A 17,597-nucleotide genomic window follows, 5' to 3' on the forward strand; every position below is an offset into this window, starting at 1 on the left:
TCGATACCAAATTTCAATACCTAAGGATTTAATCTCATCACCGTCAGTGAGCCACTAAACATGCAGCGTGCTTGTTGTGCCGAGATCTTATAGTGCTGGTGATTGGCTGTCTCGAGGCACGCAGGAAAAACAACTATCAGAGCCAAGGTGTTGGTTTCAGTACCAGACTCAAAAATCTTTGAGCGACCTAATAATGTCAAAGGCCTCAGAGAATTATCGCTCGACTGTAAAGTTCCCCTGAGCGCCACTGAGACTTTTATCATCTTTCATCCCATTATTTTGACTTTCTGGCTCACAACTTCAGACTGTTTTACGGCATTAGTCGCATAAAAAAAAGCTCTAAAATCCTGTTGTACACTGCCTGCTAGGCACCAAACAGCGCAGCACTTGGAAGCTAAGGAGCCAGACGTTTTTTGTCCAAACAAGACGGCAACCCAGGCAAACCAAAGATAAAAATGTAAACAACCAAAAGCTCTTATTGTGGTGGCTAAATCATGAAAAACGCAAACATATTTCGACCGTACATCCTGTTTTTTCCAACACACTTTTGATCCACGTACGATAGAAAAGTAAATATTGGACTTCCATTCGCCAGGTGAAAAACAAGAATGCTAATTTCGCTGTGTATTTTCCAGATGTGTAGAGGCAACTGACTCACCACATCAGCTGCAGAGATCGTGATCTGTCAGCGTTGTATCACAGCTTGTTTCTGCTGCCACCAGGAGATACAGAAATCCTCAGTCACTGCAGGTGTTAAGTCTTATAGCAGTAACCACAGTATTCTGCAGGTCCCTTAATGTGAAATACTGTGTATGATACTATGTTTATGTTCCAGTGTAAATGCTATCCAACCCTACAGAGAACAGCGTATATTATTATCTTTTTTTCTCCAAAGTGCACTTGTGAGAAGCTAAACAGATGCTAATGAGGCATGTGGCAGTTATAAAGACATTATACAAAGACTACAATCAGGCTTTGGATTCCAGCCTAAGCACCTATGAACGGCCCATAACAATAAGCAGGAACATCAATAACAGAGACTCTGGTTCATAGTGAAAAGTAAATTACTGTTTAGAGAGGAGAGGATTCACCCAACTCAGTGTGACTCATATCGACTTTATGCAGAGTGTAACTTCACAGCGCATACCGAATGTACTGAAGTTGACACGAGGGGTTGAGCGTGCTCGATATAAAATTTGCAGGCGTTATTACAAATATCTCTCTGTGTTGGTGAGAACTGCGCCAGCGAGTGATTCTCCAAGGTGCTCAGACACATTTCTCACACTCTGTCGAGCTCAAACTTCCTGATTTTCTGCCATAAAATAGAAAAAAAAAAGAAAGTCCTCCACGGGCCCCAAAAAGGACCTCAAATGAACTTTTCAGCAGTGCTCCCTTAAATGAGGCGTAGAGCGCACATGGGTTTTTTTTCTGTGACCTTTGTTTGCCGGCTCGATGATAAAACAAAAATAGTGTTGTGACATTTCCGACACTCAAATACACCAGTGGCTCTGGAGATGAATATAATGCGCAAGAGCAAAAGCACGAGTGCCAACAAAAAAGTTATTACATTTTTTAAGGTTGATCTTTCACAGAGTTCAGCTTTAACACCTTTAGATCAACAGGTGCGTGACAAAATCAGGAAAAAGCCTCCCGCACATCGTCCACTTGTCCTGCAATTAAGTTTAATGACAACAACGTTTCGGTACTTAGACTTTCATCATCTTACAAGACAATGGGGGAGGCGGGCTTAGTGGCAGTCAGATACAACCTGCAGATGCAGCGGACAAATGTTTTTTTATATTTTGTTTTTTAACTTTAAGTATTACCAGTGACAGAAGTAGGAGAAGAAGTTGAGAGCCGCTGACTTTTAGGCGGGTTAGGGTCAGGGTTTTTCAGTAAAAATTAAACATGTTCCTGGATTTAATATCCATATTCTATTGGAAAAAATCAAATACTACATGAATTGCTGTTGGATTTGACCATTTGGACAAAGTAAAACAATGATTAACACATTTAACTTCATTCCTTTTTCTTATCCTTCCCTCTTCCTCCTCTTTGGGACTTTTCTTTTAAAAGGTGAATTATGAAGGTGTGCTTTTGTTCCAGTCGTGGGGAGATTGACAAGTCATTTTTCATAGCCGTGGCCACTTGACTGGCTTCAGTCTGTCGAGTTAGTGACATTTCTCAGACTTGTGGGAAAGTTTCATAAAGACGACAAGTCAAACTTACGGTTCTCCATTCGAGGAAATAAGCGTTGTGAATTTCAGTCAAATCCTACATTAGACTTCAATCCTACATTAGACTTCACACACAAAAAAATCCAATTTCTTACATCTTGCTGGGAAAAGATTGCTTCACTGTCAGTCTGGACGGGGTGAATGATTGCAGGGACTCATTCAAAATACAGATGGCATGAGAAATAATATCACCTCATTTTGAAATATAAGACACCATCCCCCGTCTCTCTTCCACAAATATGTGTAATTATTGTGTTACGTCTGCTGGAACAGAACCCGAAGTTCTGGTTTCACTTCAGCTCGCTGTAGACGAGAGCTTTACAGTCTGTTCTCTCCCAGGAGACGCTGTGTGACATGCAACTACAACATGTGAGCAACGTGAAGAGAAAAAAAGCAGCACAGACACTTAAGGAGTGCCTTGGGAGTGTCACCACAGAAGAAGTGTAACCGAGTCGGCCCATCCCCCGCCGGCATCAGCCACTTATAAGCAAAGAGAAAATCAATAGCGGCTCCCTGGATGCATCTGTGCAGTGGAAAAAACATGTCGGGCCAAATGGCTGCAAAAGAAAAAACGAAAACTACAGGAGATGCTCAGCTGAGACCGTGCAGCGCCCTCAAAACCACCTGGTTACCATGACAACAGTGCCTCTAAATACACTCACAGGTATGAAGCTTCAGGCTTTGACCTGTTGCACCTCTCGTGTTGTCGACACCGCACCAGTTTCCCATTATAACAGGCTTCACACAAAAACACCATTAGTCTGATTCTCGGAAAAAAACTTGAAGTAATATTTAATCCTCGCTCCGGAGTTCAGGGTTTTACTCAGAGAGCAACGTTTTAAACTTCACCCTCTGCGTCCATCTGGTCAAAGAAAGAAACTCCACGGACTGCAAGAAAACAAATAAACTGCAAAGATTGTAAATTAAGTATCTCAGAAACTGTCTCACCCTGTTTTGAAAAGGCAGCGTGTTGACACAGCAAGTGTTTCGCACTAATTGGCTGCAGCAATCTTTATGGATAAGAAATTAATATTGTTTATTAACTTGAGCTTTATTTTTGTAGCTCTGCGTGGCCAATAGTTTTGACAGTTGTGATTAGATCTCAACATCATTACAAACAAGCCCACAGGGGCGAGAAACACAAGCACTGCGATGATCAGACGTGCTGTAAACAAACCTGGTTAGCACAATGTTTTATCAATCAGTCAATCTATCAGACTGTATTTAGAGGAAAGGTAACACAAAGTGGTTCACACGCACAAAAACAAACACTGACAGCTGGAATCAGTGAAAAAACAGAAGCTGAGAAATTAAGGAAGTGCTTTCATAAGTAAAATACATAAATAAAATGATATTAAAATGAGCAACTTAGGGAAATATCCTTTCAAACTCATGTTAAATGTTATGAAAGGGTATATCTTAACAAAAATCACATCAGTGTTTTAGTTCCCTGAACTCAACCAAACAGCGACAGAAAACTGAAAAATATGCTTCCCAGCTGCACGGTTGAACAATTGAACCGAGAGCCTCAGTAGCTCGCGGTCATTGCTCCGGGCTCTGACAGGCTTGAACAGAAAAAAATCTCCGGCTCAAGATCCCAAATGCAGACCAGCCACGGTGAAATGATGGGGGTCAGGGGTCAAATCGCTGCTGCACTCGAGGCCAATGTGTCTGTCGGGAGGGTTGGACTGTCTGTCTGAGCCGGAGGTCTCGTCAGGAGGGCAGCACCACTCCCATCCTCACCTCCCGAAGGCGACTAAGAAAGGGAAAAGTGTACGCCTCGGATTGAAGAGAGGGAAAGGGAAGATATTATTTAGTTTAGTTTTATTTAATAACTTAGCAAATGATGGTTTTTAGACGAAGCCCTGTGATGGACTTGTCCAGGGCGTACCCTGCCACTCGCCCGGTGTCGGCTGGGATCGGCTCAATCTTCCCCGTGACCCTGCAGAGGATAAGTGGACAATGAATGAATGGATGGTTTGAGAGGAGCTGTCCCTGGTCCTGAAGATGAGGAGCGTGGACTGCTGTTTGTATTGACTGGTTTTACTGATTTATTCGCTTTTGTTTGTGAAGCACTCTGTGTTGAACAGTTCTTCAGTAACAATCATGTCCACATGTTGTTATTAATATTTTTTACAGCCAATTTTATTTGTCAGGTCACAGAAAGGTTGAGTTGCTGCAGAGCTGTTTGCAAGGTTAAAGCGGGTTAAGTGAAAACTTGAAAATAATGTTGAGTGATGAATTGAATTTTGTCTGACATGCCTGCCCTCGTCTGCCTGCAGATGAGGCAGCGGGGCAGGTGGCTCCTCTTCATCTGGGTCTCCATCATTTTTGTGCTCCTCAAGTCGCAAACGGCTCTCATGGCTATGTTGTAAAGGCACACAACTATAATCTGATATACCTCGCTCCACCCGTTATAAGTCGCTTTGGGTTATTTGTTAGATTTTACACTGGAGTCAACATCCATGGCTGCAGCTGGCAACCGCTGGCATGTAGGAATAATAGCAAAGGAAAATGAAAAGCACACATTTCTTCCCTCCAAACTTTTGCAATCAATACAGCTCAAGTATTTTCTCAAAACAAATTTTCTTACCCAGTAACCAGGGGTTGTCGTCCATTATTCTGTAAAGACGTCAAGCACGGGCCCAGAAAATTTGGCAGCAACAATTGTGATGCTATGATCGGCATTGTCAACTTTCTTCTTTCAACATTAAAGAATTCTTGCTCCGTGCCGTCACTTACGTGTCTGATGTATCTCAACACTCTACAAGCGATGGCTGGTACAACATCTCACATAGCCCACCTGATGGACGGTCATTATAGCCCAGACGTACCTGCGATAGGTGTCTGGAAAGAGCCAAAACGGAAGAGCCTGGAGTGTTGAAAGCAGTTTGACAATGCCAGGTATTACATGGCATCTTTGGCTAAGGATTGTTTGGCCTGGCAACCTGTTTCTGTGAATGACTTCAGTCTCAGTTAAAGCAGAAAGTTTTATAATCTACATTGAAATATGTGCTAACGAGCGCCCCGGGTACGATGACGTCTGCCTGGCTACAATCACTGCTGTCATGAGCTTTGGAAAGTGTGGGCGTGACAGTAGCAGAGGTATTTGATGATTGGACTTTTTTTTTTTGCAATGAGGCTCACTTGTGTAGAAAGGAGTCAATTTTGCACCACCCTAACTGTACGCATACTACCTACATTTAATTACATTTAAAAAATACATAACTGCCTGGTTTGTGCAGGTTTAGCAGGTTTCATCTAAACCAAGTGATAACGTTTATCCAAATGTGGATAAAACCCCCTTTAATAGTATTTAGTATTTACATTAAAACAACACTATTGATTCACAGCATTTGTTACGTACAATAAGATGTGAAAATGTCCCAGAACATCCACGGTGCTCCATCACATTGATGCAAAAACCCTCCAAATCCCAAATTCAAATACGTCCGCCCTGCTCACTGAGTTGCAAAGTTGGCCGTCATGCAACCAGATATATTATGAGATAGTTTCCTCTTCACGGATGATCTCTGGCAGATACATTTCTATCGACTCACAGTTTATTCTGTCATACTGCACATGCCCACACAGCTCCATGTTTTCTTTCCGTTTGATTTTGAGTTTCGTCTCCTGTGTTGACCGTGTTGCTCTCTCTGCTCCCTGTGTTTACGTCTCTCATAATATTCTGCATGTATTCACAGTCAGACTACATTAAACATGTCCCACAGCATCCAGAGGGTTTGAGAGGCGAGGTAAGGAAAACGCAGGTGTCGTTCTATAACAAAATCACAAAGGCCCACTGCTCGTATTTGCGGGCATGATTGGAGAAATGTTGATATATAACCGTCTGTAGCAGCGTTCACAGCAGCAGCCACCATACAAACACACTCAGTTATGTTGTTTCGGGACGCAGGTGCTGTTTTCCCTCCACAAAATTATACATCAGCTGGATATTTGGTTATTTTTCTGAAATACCAGGTGGGCTCAGCTCAGACTTCCATCTCTTCGTTTCTCTTTGTTTTCAGCATCATGTGTGAGTCCCCGCTCACATTCACTGCTTACGCTCATTTGTTCATCAGCGCTTCAGGCTCGAGGTGGGACCCTGGAACGTACACTCATCTCGTATGAATGTGGAATAAATTATTTTTTAAGGTTTTTAACTCCACCGGCATGATTCAGAACACTCTCTGTATGAAAACGGGCTTTTTCTTTCTCGCTTGTGTATTGACGCCAGAAAAAAACAAATCTTGTGTCGGTGCTTCAGAAAAATACTGAACGAATGCAAAGCATACAATCCATTTATGCCCTGACGTGCAAAGAATGGAGGCTGTCACTCAGAATCACTGAGAAATCAGTCAACTTGAAACCCACACACTTCTCTGACTTTATGGCTTAAAGCTAAATCGCTGTTTCCTTTTCTTTATAAATGTTGTCTCAGCTGCAGTTTAAAAGGAAAAGAAAGAACCCATATTAACAGAGAGAGAAGATGACACGAGAGCATGACATTTTCTTCCTTTTCTTCTTTCCTATTGTATTCAGCTTCTGTTGATGCCCTTAGACTTTACGTCTCACAAACATTTTTGATGATTTCCCGTCTCCTCTTCAAATATCAGTTTTTTGTCGCACAAACACAACCTGACATCGCCTCAACCATCCTCTCAACCTCCTGATATGGAAGTCAGGTCATAAACATGTAATGTGAACGTGATATGATATGATATGTGTTGTACAAATGTAAATATAGTGCATATGAAATGTACCAGTGGTTCGCAGAAACGTTAACTGCCAACATTTTATTCTGGCGAACTAGGCTGCATATAAAGACCGAAGAAAAGTCAACATCCTGCAAGGTTTTCCACCGACAAGAGCATTACAAGATATCTACAAGACTTAAAAACACAAGCCTGTTGTCAGCAGTGACAAACAAGAATCACAGGGATTAGGAGCTTTAATCGAGCTTAATCTCTCCCAGGTAGAGATGTAGTCAGATAACCGTGTGTAATCCTGCCGACAGGTGAAAGAGCCGAAACAGCTTCCTCCAAACACTTTGTAAGAGGAGAGTCCTTCCCTCTCATCACGGCAGATCCTCATATAACCAGCCATAACCATCAGCGAATCTTATGAACCCAAAGAACAAAGAGTGCGGTATATGGAAGAACGCCTCAGTTCAAAGCCTGCATGGATCAAAGTGTGTGATTAGCAGGAGACTCGTCATTTTAGAGTAGATCCAGGTCCCTTTTTCATTCTTTTCATCATTACAGGTTACGATTAACTGCAAGTTCAGACTTCATGCTGCAATTCATAGATCAAAGCGTGGGATTACAACCAACCCGCATTAAAGCTCTGCTTCAGGTCCGACAAAAAAAAGAAACATTTTAAAAAGCGAGCATGTAAAAAAAATAAAAAAACATAATTAAAAAATAACTTTCTTATTAAATGAAGCAAAACAAACAAAAAACTCCTGTAACACACACACACGACCTCATGACCCAACTTTCCATTACTGTGCAGTGAGAATAGTTTTTGACACCTGACTGACAAAAGGATTCACATTTATATATTAAAACATTTATCTGAAGCACAATAGTTTCACAAAACACTGAACAATAGAGACAGAGGTTATTAAAAAGCAAATTGTGTTATGATAAACATGAAATGAGGACTGCACACTGTGCTATTATTCTATTTCCTCATCATTGTGTTGATTAAAGCAGCTACAAAGCACTTCATGTTGTGTTGTGTCTGGCGCCCCCTGTGGACAAAAGTGGAATCAACAGCTCTTCCTGCATGTGCATTTGTTTTGTAACTGTAACTGTCTCAGAGACATGTTTTATTGAAATGTTTAATGTTTATGCCTCTGTCATAAATTCATGATTATTTGAGTTCATAAAGCCAATAAAGAGTGATTAAACAGGTGATAAATAAGATGTTAAAAAGTGTCTCACACTGATTTAGAAGTTAGTTGTTGTAATAAACATGAGATGAGGACCAGTGCATACAGTTCTATTATTTTACTGTTTCTCGTCATCGTGTTGATTAAAAAATGCAATCAGGGCAGCAAAGTTTATCTTTGTATAAACTTAACAATCATACAGTCAAACGTCACACCAGAGCAAAGTTATGCTGCTGAAAACTGTCTTATTGTCCGAATCATAAATCTTATTTGAAGATTACTGAATTCTGACCCGTTTCTCCTGAACCCCTCCAAGGGATTTGATTATTCAACGACAAATGATCCAGTTTGAGAATAAATGAAACACAGGAAAAAGCAGTACAGTTGCTTACAGGCTACTTGGAGTTTTATTTTCTTTGTCTTATCAGAGATAAATAATATTTTTATTTGATGATTACTAAATTCTCCCCTCTAGTCCAGTTTGAGAATAGTTCTGAGCTCGGCTGAGTTGCAGGGGCTTTCTTAATACTGTACGAGAGTACGGTTATTTAATCCGTACTCAGAACCTTTTGTTCCCACTGAAGTCTATTTTTACAAACATTAGGGGTAAAAAAAATCGATTCTGACCTTTGATGTCCTTCAGTGATCCCTCACATGCTCGCTGTGCCGGGTCTTTGTGGTTCATTGAGAGGTGCATCCCTAAATAAACCTTGACCCGGCTCCGACCTGCATCTGTCCCAGATGTTAAGTATTAAGGCGGTCTAAAGTTTAAAACAGCCACTCTGAAAAAGTAGGTTCACCTGATGTTTCCTCACTGTCGAATTATTTTAAATATTGTCTCTACTCATTAAATTACAGCGTCGGAGCTGTGAGTATGTACTTGCTGTCTGAGCTTCTCTCCCAGGAGGCTCGTGTCCGTCTCATGTGTCGCTCCGCAGGGATTAAACGTTCAGCACATCTTGCCTTCATTTTTATATTTGGTCCTAAATAACACACACACACACACACTGTCGTCAGCTAAAACATTGTAAATTATATTAGAAACAAGAACACCCCGCTTCTCTCAGGTGTCGTCAGAAGAGTCCATCAGCTGAGTGGATTCATAGCTGTACTCTGATTAGATAAAGAACAAACTGTTCGAACAACAACTTTAAATCGCTACAGATTCACAAATCTTCATTCAGTCGTGTCTTTGTGCTCAAGCGTCTTCTCAAAGGGCTGGGATGTTTCCCTGTATGTGCTGAGGGACTCACCTGTAGCCTACTTTGTTTTCCTATGTTCATAGTTTTATGATAGATAAAAACAGATTAACATAACAAAAGGCAGCAAAAAGACGAGGTGTCCTTTTGATTGACTGATCTGAAGTGATAATCTGCTCCATCAGCTGGTCCCACCGTAGACAATCTGTCTGCTCGACTGTTTCTGCTCTGCTCGTCTGTTCCTGCTCCGTGATGGACGAGCATTTTCCTGCTCTGTATTGTAATTTGGATGTGCACCAGAACCGCTAAAGCTACTGTAGAGTACACGGAGAGGTAAAACCCCGCCTCACTGTATATCTTTGGCAGTTTGGCAGTTGAAGCACGAGTCGATGACAGCGAACAATTTTTCGGTGACGAATCCAGAACACTACACTGTGTGACTTCCTCAAAACCTTGTTAGAAAAAACAACAAACATATTGTCACATCTGCAAAACAAACAATTAGATAAAATAATAATAAAACACTCACTGTCACATCTCTGCCGAGGCGCTGAAATTGGGCGCAAAGAGTTAATGAATGTTTTTATTTCATTCGGCGCAGCAGAGATGAACCTATTAGAAAAGTAATTTATTTTTGCGAGGAGGGCTGCTGGTATTACTCTTCATCACACAGGTGTCGAGCTCAAGGCTGTTAGTTTGTTCCACAGCGCGCTGCCAGGTGGACAACAACGATAGTGACATAAACACAAACAGCAGGAAGGAGGTTTCACTGTACATTGACACTAATATATTTTACTGTAGGAGTCAGAGCTGCTTTGGATCCAGTTAAACTCAAGTCTCAGGTCTTTGACACGTCAGGGGTTATTTCTCAGGAAAGCTGCATACTTCACTGAGCTGTTAATAGTTTCTAAAAACATATTTATTTTATTTATTTCATTAAATCCCTGTGAAGAAGCTGCTGTCTCAGTCGTAACAACAATCTTCAGTGTTTAAATATGGATCTGTGTTTCAGAATAATGTGGCAAATAGTCAGTGGTCTGTGCTGAATATGAAAGAAGTGGACTATTAAAGCACTCGTGTGTGTGAATGTTAATTAATCTCATAATGAGAGGCTAATTTTTTCTTTTCTAAATTTTATGACTTTTTAAAATTATATTCTGGCGCCGGCAGCTGAAACTGCAGGTGTGTGTTTGGCATCACCATCATGATAGTGAGTGTTTAGTTTGGCAGCGATGCACAGCTCTGTGGCCCGGCTCAGGGGACGGCAATGTCTGGCAGTCCAGAGAAGAAGAAGAAGAAGAAGAAGAAGAAGAAGAAACAGAAGTAGAAGAAGAAAAAGAAGGAGGAGGAGGAGGAGGAGGAGGAGGAGGAGGAGAGGAAGAAGAAGAAGAAGAAGAAGAAGGAGTTGGAGGAGAAAAAGAAGAAGGAGAAGAAGCAGCAGAAGAAGGAGAGGGAGCAGAAGAAGAAGAAGAAGAAGAAGCAGAAGAAGGAGAGGGAGCAGAAGAAGAAGAAGAGGAAAAAAGGAGAAGAAGAAGAAGAAGAAGAAGAAGAAGAAGAAGAAGAAGAAGAAGAAGAAGAAGAAGCAGAAGAAGAAGAAGAAGAAGAAGAAGAAGAAGAAGAAGAAGAAGCAGCAGAAGAAGGAGATTTCTATAGACATCATGTTATTATCTTTGTGTGAATTCTCTTGGCTGTGACAATGGTCCAGTGATAACCTGACACAGTGACGGCCCTAAAGGTGAACATGTGAAACATATTACCTGCGTGACATCAGCATGTTGACAGGTTCACTGGGAGCATGTTAGCATGCTGACATTAGCATTTAGTTGAAAGCACCACTGTGTCTAAGTATAGCCTCACAGAGCTGAAAGACTGTCGGCTCTTAGTCCTGTTTAAATATTTATTGGGTCACTAAGTCTGCTCAGCTTTCTCTCCTCCCGGTCTTCAGCCAGCGAGTCTCGAGTAAATCAAACATCTCACATCCAAACATTCGAGTCCAGCTTGAGTTGCAGGTCCTCATTTTTTACATTTGGCTGCAAAAATCAATTTCAAACCATCAGAACAATGTCTCTGATTTTCTTCCTTCAACGTAACCTTGTGCTAAAAATAAACTGGGCTCGCGGCTATCGGCCATATTGTTCTGAATCGTAACCCTTCATGCAAAATATGCAAATCAGTTCTGATTAATCGCCTTGTCACTAATCCTTACACTTGATCCCTTCCAGAGTGGAGGGTCCAATTTGCATATCTCATTTTGCATCTACTCTTTTCTGATGGAAAGCTGGTAATTACGGTTCAAGTTTGCCCCCGCCGCTCTATTAGTGAATGAATGTGACCTGCCAGTCGCACACAGGCCACAATGGATTTATAATCAGCCCCTGACCCGGCCGCCCGTCACAACGTGTCGAGAGCTGAAGAGCTGTGTGTAGATGTTTACTCAACCCTGACGACGAGCGTCATTTCTTCAGTAAAATAAGAGATGTGAGTGACGGAGAGTCAGCTGGGCGGCTTTTAATATCACATCTTAACATCAGTTAACATCGCAACACCTGTACGTGTGATGATACGTACCTTATATTATATTATGTTCAGAACAGAAACACCTGGTTAAATACAGAAGAGGGCTGACGACATTTAGTATGGCATGGTATTTTCAAAATAAAAGCATTTTATTCAGCTTGAATGCTCTGAAGTGTATATAGCATTGAGATTAAAGAAATAAATCTGAGTATCTGACACTGACAGACTATAAACCATAGTGAGTTTTTATCAGTTACACATGATCTTGAAGAATTAGTTTAGATAAGCTTGTAACGTGATGTGTTTTCCATACAAAGCTAACAGTTTGCTACCTCTGTCAGCTGCAGAGCTTTCAAAAGTCCACACACAGTACAGACACTTGTGTACAAAAGACTGTGGTAAAAGAAGAAGTACTGATTCAACTTCTTACTCAAGTAAAAAGTCTCCCTCTGAAGACTATTAAAGTTAAAGGTAGAATCAGTAGGATTTGTCCCAGCTGTTCCTGAACGCACCACAAAGATAGTTGATTGTTGAGTCTCATTCCCCGGACGTCAAACAGTCACACGTTGGGTTGGTAAAGCGTCCCGAGCAGCAACAAAGTGAGAAAATAAGAAAATCTCTGCAGATACGAGACACTAACACGCCTTTTCTCCCCATTCCAGCCTCCCTCTCTGTCTGTTTACGTCTTCTTACGTCTTTTACATCTTTGTTTCGTCTCGTGCACTGATGACGCAAAATAAAAATAATCCATAATTCCCCTCAAATGCATCAAACTAAAGTAACGAGCCTGTTTTGAAAATGTGAGGAGGAGAAAGTTCAGATATTTGTGTTCAGATGTGGAGAGGAGAAGTCAAAAGCTGCCAGAGAAATAAACACTCAAGTAAAGTACAGATACCTGAAAAATATACTTTAGTACAGTAACATCTACAAAGTATTTGTACTTTGTTACTTCTGGGTAACTGTTAACAAGTCCCACATCAAACTGATCATCTAAGCATTGATCAGAGCCTGACAAATATCGGCACATCAACACACTTCACACCGCTGACAGCTGTGAGTAGGTAAGTCTGCATCATCACTGAAATATTGAACATTTTCCACTCGTAACTGTTGAGATTTGAGCAGTTTAAGGCACCAAAGCTGACTCATAAACTCATTATCAAAGGTAGAAAGTAGCTCAGCCTCTAACAGCTGCGTAAGCATCTTGCATCAACGACTTTCACATGTATTGCAGTGTTTTTACATCATGGTACTGCTGCCTTTTACTTAAGGATCTGACACTTTTTACACCGCTGGCAAACCAATCGCTCCACCCAGAGCCCACTGTGCACGACAGGGGAGCTGTCTGCTTGCACCATACAGCAGCGTCCTGAAGGCATTCACTCACCTGCTTCACATCATAAGCGAAGAGCACATATTTCAGATCAGGGGAGACAGCGTACTTGGCCACGTTGAAGTTTACCTGATGGAGATCAGAGAGGAAAAAAGACAGTGAGACGATCATAATGGTGATAATCACATGATGATAAATCCTCATGATTTACAGACCGACGTGAACTTACAAATGTGGTGTTTTTCAGGACGATCTCCGTCTCGTTCGTGACGATGTTGAACTTGATGACGTGGCCGTCGCTGTTTCTGTAGATGACTTCAGAGTCTGTGAGATAAAGAAAAAAAAAGAAACATCTGGATGAAGCAAACTAGAAAAAGAAAAATACAAAAACTTCAAAGCAGAAAGCAGCCATCACGACTTTACTTTGAATCGCAAAGACGCCATTAAAAACGAGACTTTCAGAGCGAAACTGTTCCCTCGAATTAAAGAACGGTAACAATGCAGCAGACAGACTGAAACTTTTGCAGCTTTGATGTAATGTGATTAACTGTGAGAGTCTGAAGTCGACGAACACAAAGAGGAGGCCTATACTTCTCATCTTTGTAGGTAACACGGCATGTTGTTGTGTTGATGTCGGGTGGCGCCGCCAGGTAGAACATCTCTCGTACCGGGCTGGATCGCCCAGACGTGACAGCTTTTTGTTTGTTTTGTGTCAGAGCCGAACATTCAGAAACATGTAGCCCACCTCGGATGTCACGGTACGGGGGGGGGATTGTCGCTGACGATAATACCTTCGTATCAGCGCAACGGCACGCACAAATATTTGTAATCTTAAACGTATGCACGCACACGCACACGTACACAGAATACAAAGCAGCAGCTCTGAGGCATGAACGCAGCACTTGTGTCGGCCTCGTGCTAATTAACTGTTCGAATGCTCGACGTGCCGACTGAAAACAGGAAGTCAGATGTAAGCAGACGACGCGTCTCTCTTTCGTTCCGGCTATTTGAGATCTAAATTATTAATCTGTCAGAGTGGAGACATGTCCATCACCAGCAACTGACAATAGTCCCTTGAGCAAGGCACTCCATCTTAAACCTCTCCAGTGCAGCAGGTTCAGGAGTAGTAACACAATAACACGATAATTAAAGGAGCATTCTGTATTTTTACGGGAAGAAATTTTAATGAGAAGAGAAACAAACTAAATAAACAAACTCTCTTTGTTTACATGACTGAATAAACAAACAACACAACTGTTTTACTAAACAAACAGTGTTCTGGGACCTTATTTTCCTCTGAGAACAGCTTGTTTATTCACTTATGGAACACGTTTGTATTATTACCTCATTAATATTGTAAATATTAAAATTTAAGTTAATTTGAGTTAAAAAAATTTCCCCCAAAACTACATAGTGCTCCTTTAATGTGAGATACTACTGGTGTCATCACCATGTAACTTGCCCAGTGGATAACTTATATATATAAATATTACAAGTTTTCTTAACTTTATTGTTTAGATATCCAACGAGGCATTATCTAATGAAATATGCACTAATTTGCGTAGATTTCCAGAACAGACATCTGAAGATTGGATGAAGCCAGGTTCAAAATTCCTGTTTCATTCTGTTGACATATTAGAGGCAAAGGAAAACTCTTTGACAGTCATAAAAAAGGAATAAAATGTTCAATAAATCAGGCTATATGCACAACCAGCTCTGTGAAAACCTTCAGGATATAGATAGGAATAAAACTTTAAAAGTTTGGTGTGTGTAAGAGCTGCTGCAGTGCAGATTTCTGGCTCAGAGTTTGATGAATACATTTGAGAAAACGTCCTCTAAAGATTTAGACAACATGGTGACTGGGGAAGAAAATGTAACCAATAGATATCACCATGAAACGCCCCCAGTTACTGACTTACATTCAGAGAATCATCTTTTGTATTACAAGTTTTCTGATATTTAATGTTTAAACATGCAAATGAGGCTATCTTATCAAAGATCAACACATTTGCATTAATCCAATAAACACTTAAATGTGTCATTTGGACATTTTCTTCCCACTAGTCTGAAATAAAACATGTAATGGAAGCAAAATCAAAAATTTGACCACGGCATCAGATTATGTCTCCGTAAAAATGGCACTTTCTGAGAATAAAGGAACCAGATGTGTCACTGCTTTAACAAGCACCAAACAACCAGCGTCAGAAAAAAACAACTCAACAATGGAAAAAAATGGAGAGGCATCGTCTGGTGACAGAGATGATATGAACCACATTAGATTTCTCACCGGCTTCTGCTTTTTAACGGTTGTAGTCGACAGGTGATCACATATGTTAATCAACTATCTTTGTGGTGCGTTCAGGAACAGCTGGGACAAATCCTGCTGATCCTACCTTTAACTTTAATAGTCCACAAATGTCCTTCAGAGGGAGACTTTTTACTGTGATACTCTGAGTACATTTCAGAGCCTGTACTCTATTACTTTTACTGGAGCCACCACTGCTGTCTTCTACCTAACATTTCTTGAAGATACATACATCTCTGATCCTCGTGCACCCTGTGGTGTATTTATTGATTTAATTTTTTTGTTATTCAGGATAGAAAGGAACATTTATTCCTCATGTTTTGGTCTTTCTGGTGGAGTGAAGGCAGAACTTGTGTACTTGGGTAATCCGTTTCTATCAGCTTTTGTCGCCTCTTCCCAAAGCCTTCGTAGAAGCAGTCAGATGTCCGTCTGGCAGTGTAAACAAGAATACAGTGTGTGTGTTTGTGTTTGTCAGGGTCATGTCTGGGGCTCTGAGGTTATCCAGTGCCACTGGGACTCATAAGAGTAATGAATAGCTTCACACGTAGGCACAGCTGTCTTTACTGAAATCCTCTAGCTAATCCCAAACAGCTGGCGGCGCTGCGTTTGGATGGCACTGTGCACCCTGAGGAATAGGTTTTCCCCTGATCACACGACGGTCCACAAAGTTTACTCCGGTGTTAACACATCTGGTGAGAATAAAGCAGTGATAACAGAAAAGATTGATTCATGTATGATACACAGACGAACAGTTGTCCTCACCAAAATAAAGTTTTCATGTAAATCTGATGTTAAACTATTGTCTTATATATTAAACTTCCTTCCCCCGAATATGAGTTTCTGATGAGGTCATTTTTTAAAATATCAAAACAATCTTAATTTGATGCCCGGCGGTGTTAAACCTCAAATCAGCGTCCGCCTGCGAGAGAGATTAATTTTTCGAGCTGATAACAAGGAAGTGGCTCCTGTGATCTTTAAAACATTACCGTAGGTCTCTGCACCGCTCTGCACTTGTCTCCTTAAATAATGAAATGTTCGTAGCTGAAAAAGAACAAGCTAAGACTCTAATGTATAAGTTATGTCCTACGTCTGTAACCTGATGAATAATGAAACGCCTCGGCTTTTTTCCGCCACGCTTAACAGCACGCACAGGTGGACTCGTGTGGATTAAGTAATGGTCACTGTGCACGCCACGCCACCGCTGCAGCTCCTGTGTGTTATTCTGAGGCAAGTAAAAATCATTTAAAACATCATTTTATAGCCAAAAAGGAGTTTCAGTTACAAAAATAACACATGATCAGTGCAGTAGAGTTACACCCTTCCTCCTCTCTTTTAAAACCAGCGCTCTCATCCCTCCGACTGTGTTGTGTTGATAAGAACCGCGAGCCGTTAAAGGGAAGGTGGTGTCCTTGTGTGAGAGGTGCACAGTCACTGAACTAACAGCACCATTAGAGGTTGTGAGGACATGCTGGGCCTCATGCAAGAAACACTGCGACGGATCATGAGGAGGCATTTGAGAAAATTAGCGTCATTCATCAGTTTTCTCGTTGGTACGAACCAAAATCATCTCCTGTCGTACGAGTCAGTCTGTCTCTACAAGGAAGAACACAAAATATTTTAATTTGCATGAAGGTTTTTGCTTATGAAGTACATTTTTTTAATCACTGATTGTCATTTCTATAGAATAATGACACCGTCTGCATTTAGATCGGTTCCCTACAAACGTCACTTTCATGTAATTTTGTCTGCCACCAGGCAACAACCTCCCTGGAAAAACAAAGCTGACTGGTGATCCACTCAGGCTGGCACCATATAATCTGCTTTCACGTCTCCATTATAGACTAAATGAATGAATAAAGACATGTTTTTTTGAGGAGATGACTCAGGTTTTCTTTGCAACAACAGCGCTAACAATACGTTGAAGCGATAGGGGGGCAGTTGCCTGTTTTCACTTTAATATGATACAGAAATAAACTAAAACAAAATATAAAACTTAATCCAAAATGAATCTTCTGATCATCATCATCGTCAGGTTTCTCTGTCCAGTGTCATCATCTGTTGTGTCCGACACCGTAACATCTCCTTTCGGCTCTAACATTTCCGTGACTGT

General features: G+C 41.1%; 1 protein-coding gene across 3 annotated transcripts in view; it reads right to left on the reverse strand.

The window, feature by feature from the left end:
- The window catches only part of LOC141002309 (inactive dipeptidyl peptidase 10-like), a 79,619-nt gene that overhangs the window by 34,517 nt on the left and 27,505 nt on the right, over positions 1-17,597 (reverse strand). For all 3 annotated transcript variants that reach the window (XM_073473600.1, XM_073473599.1, XM_073473598.1), the window contains 2 exons: positions 13,412-13,506; positions 13,237-13,311 (listed from right to left, as the gene is read on the reverse strand). In XM_073473600.1, coding sequence (XP_073329701.1) covers positions 13,237-13,311; positions 13,412-13,506 — 170 coding nt within the window. The remainder of the gene's footprint in view (positions 1-13,236; positions 13,312-13,411; positions 13,507-17,597) is intronic.

The sequence above is a fragment of the Pagrus major genome, chromosome 9 (assembly GCF_040436345.1).
Source record: "Pagrus major chromosome 9, Pma_NU_1.0".
Classification (NCBI taxonomy): domain Eukaryota; kingdom Metazoa; phylum Chordata; class Actinopteri; order Spariformes; family Sparidae; genus Pagrus; species Pagrus major.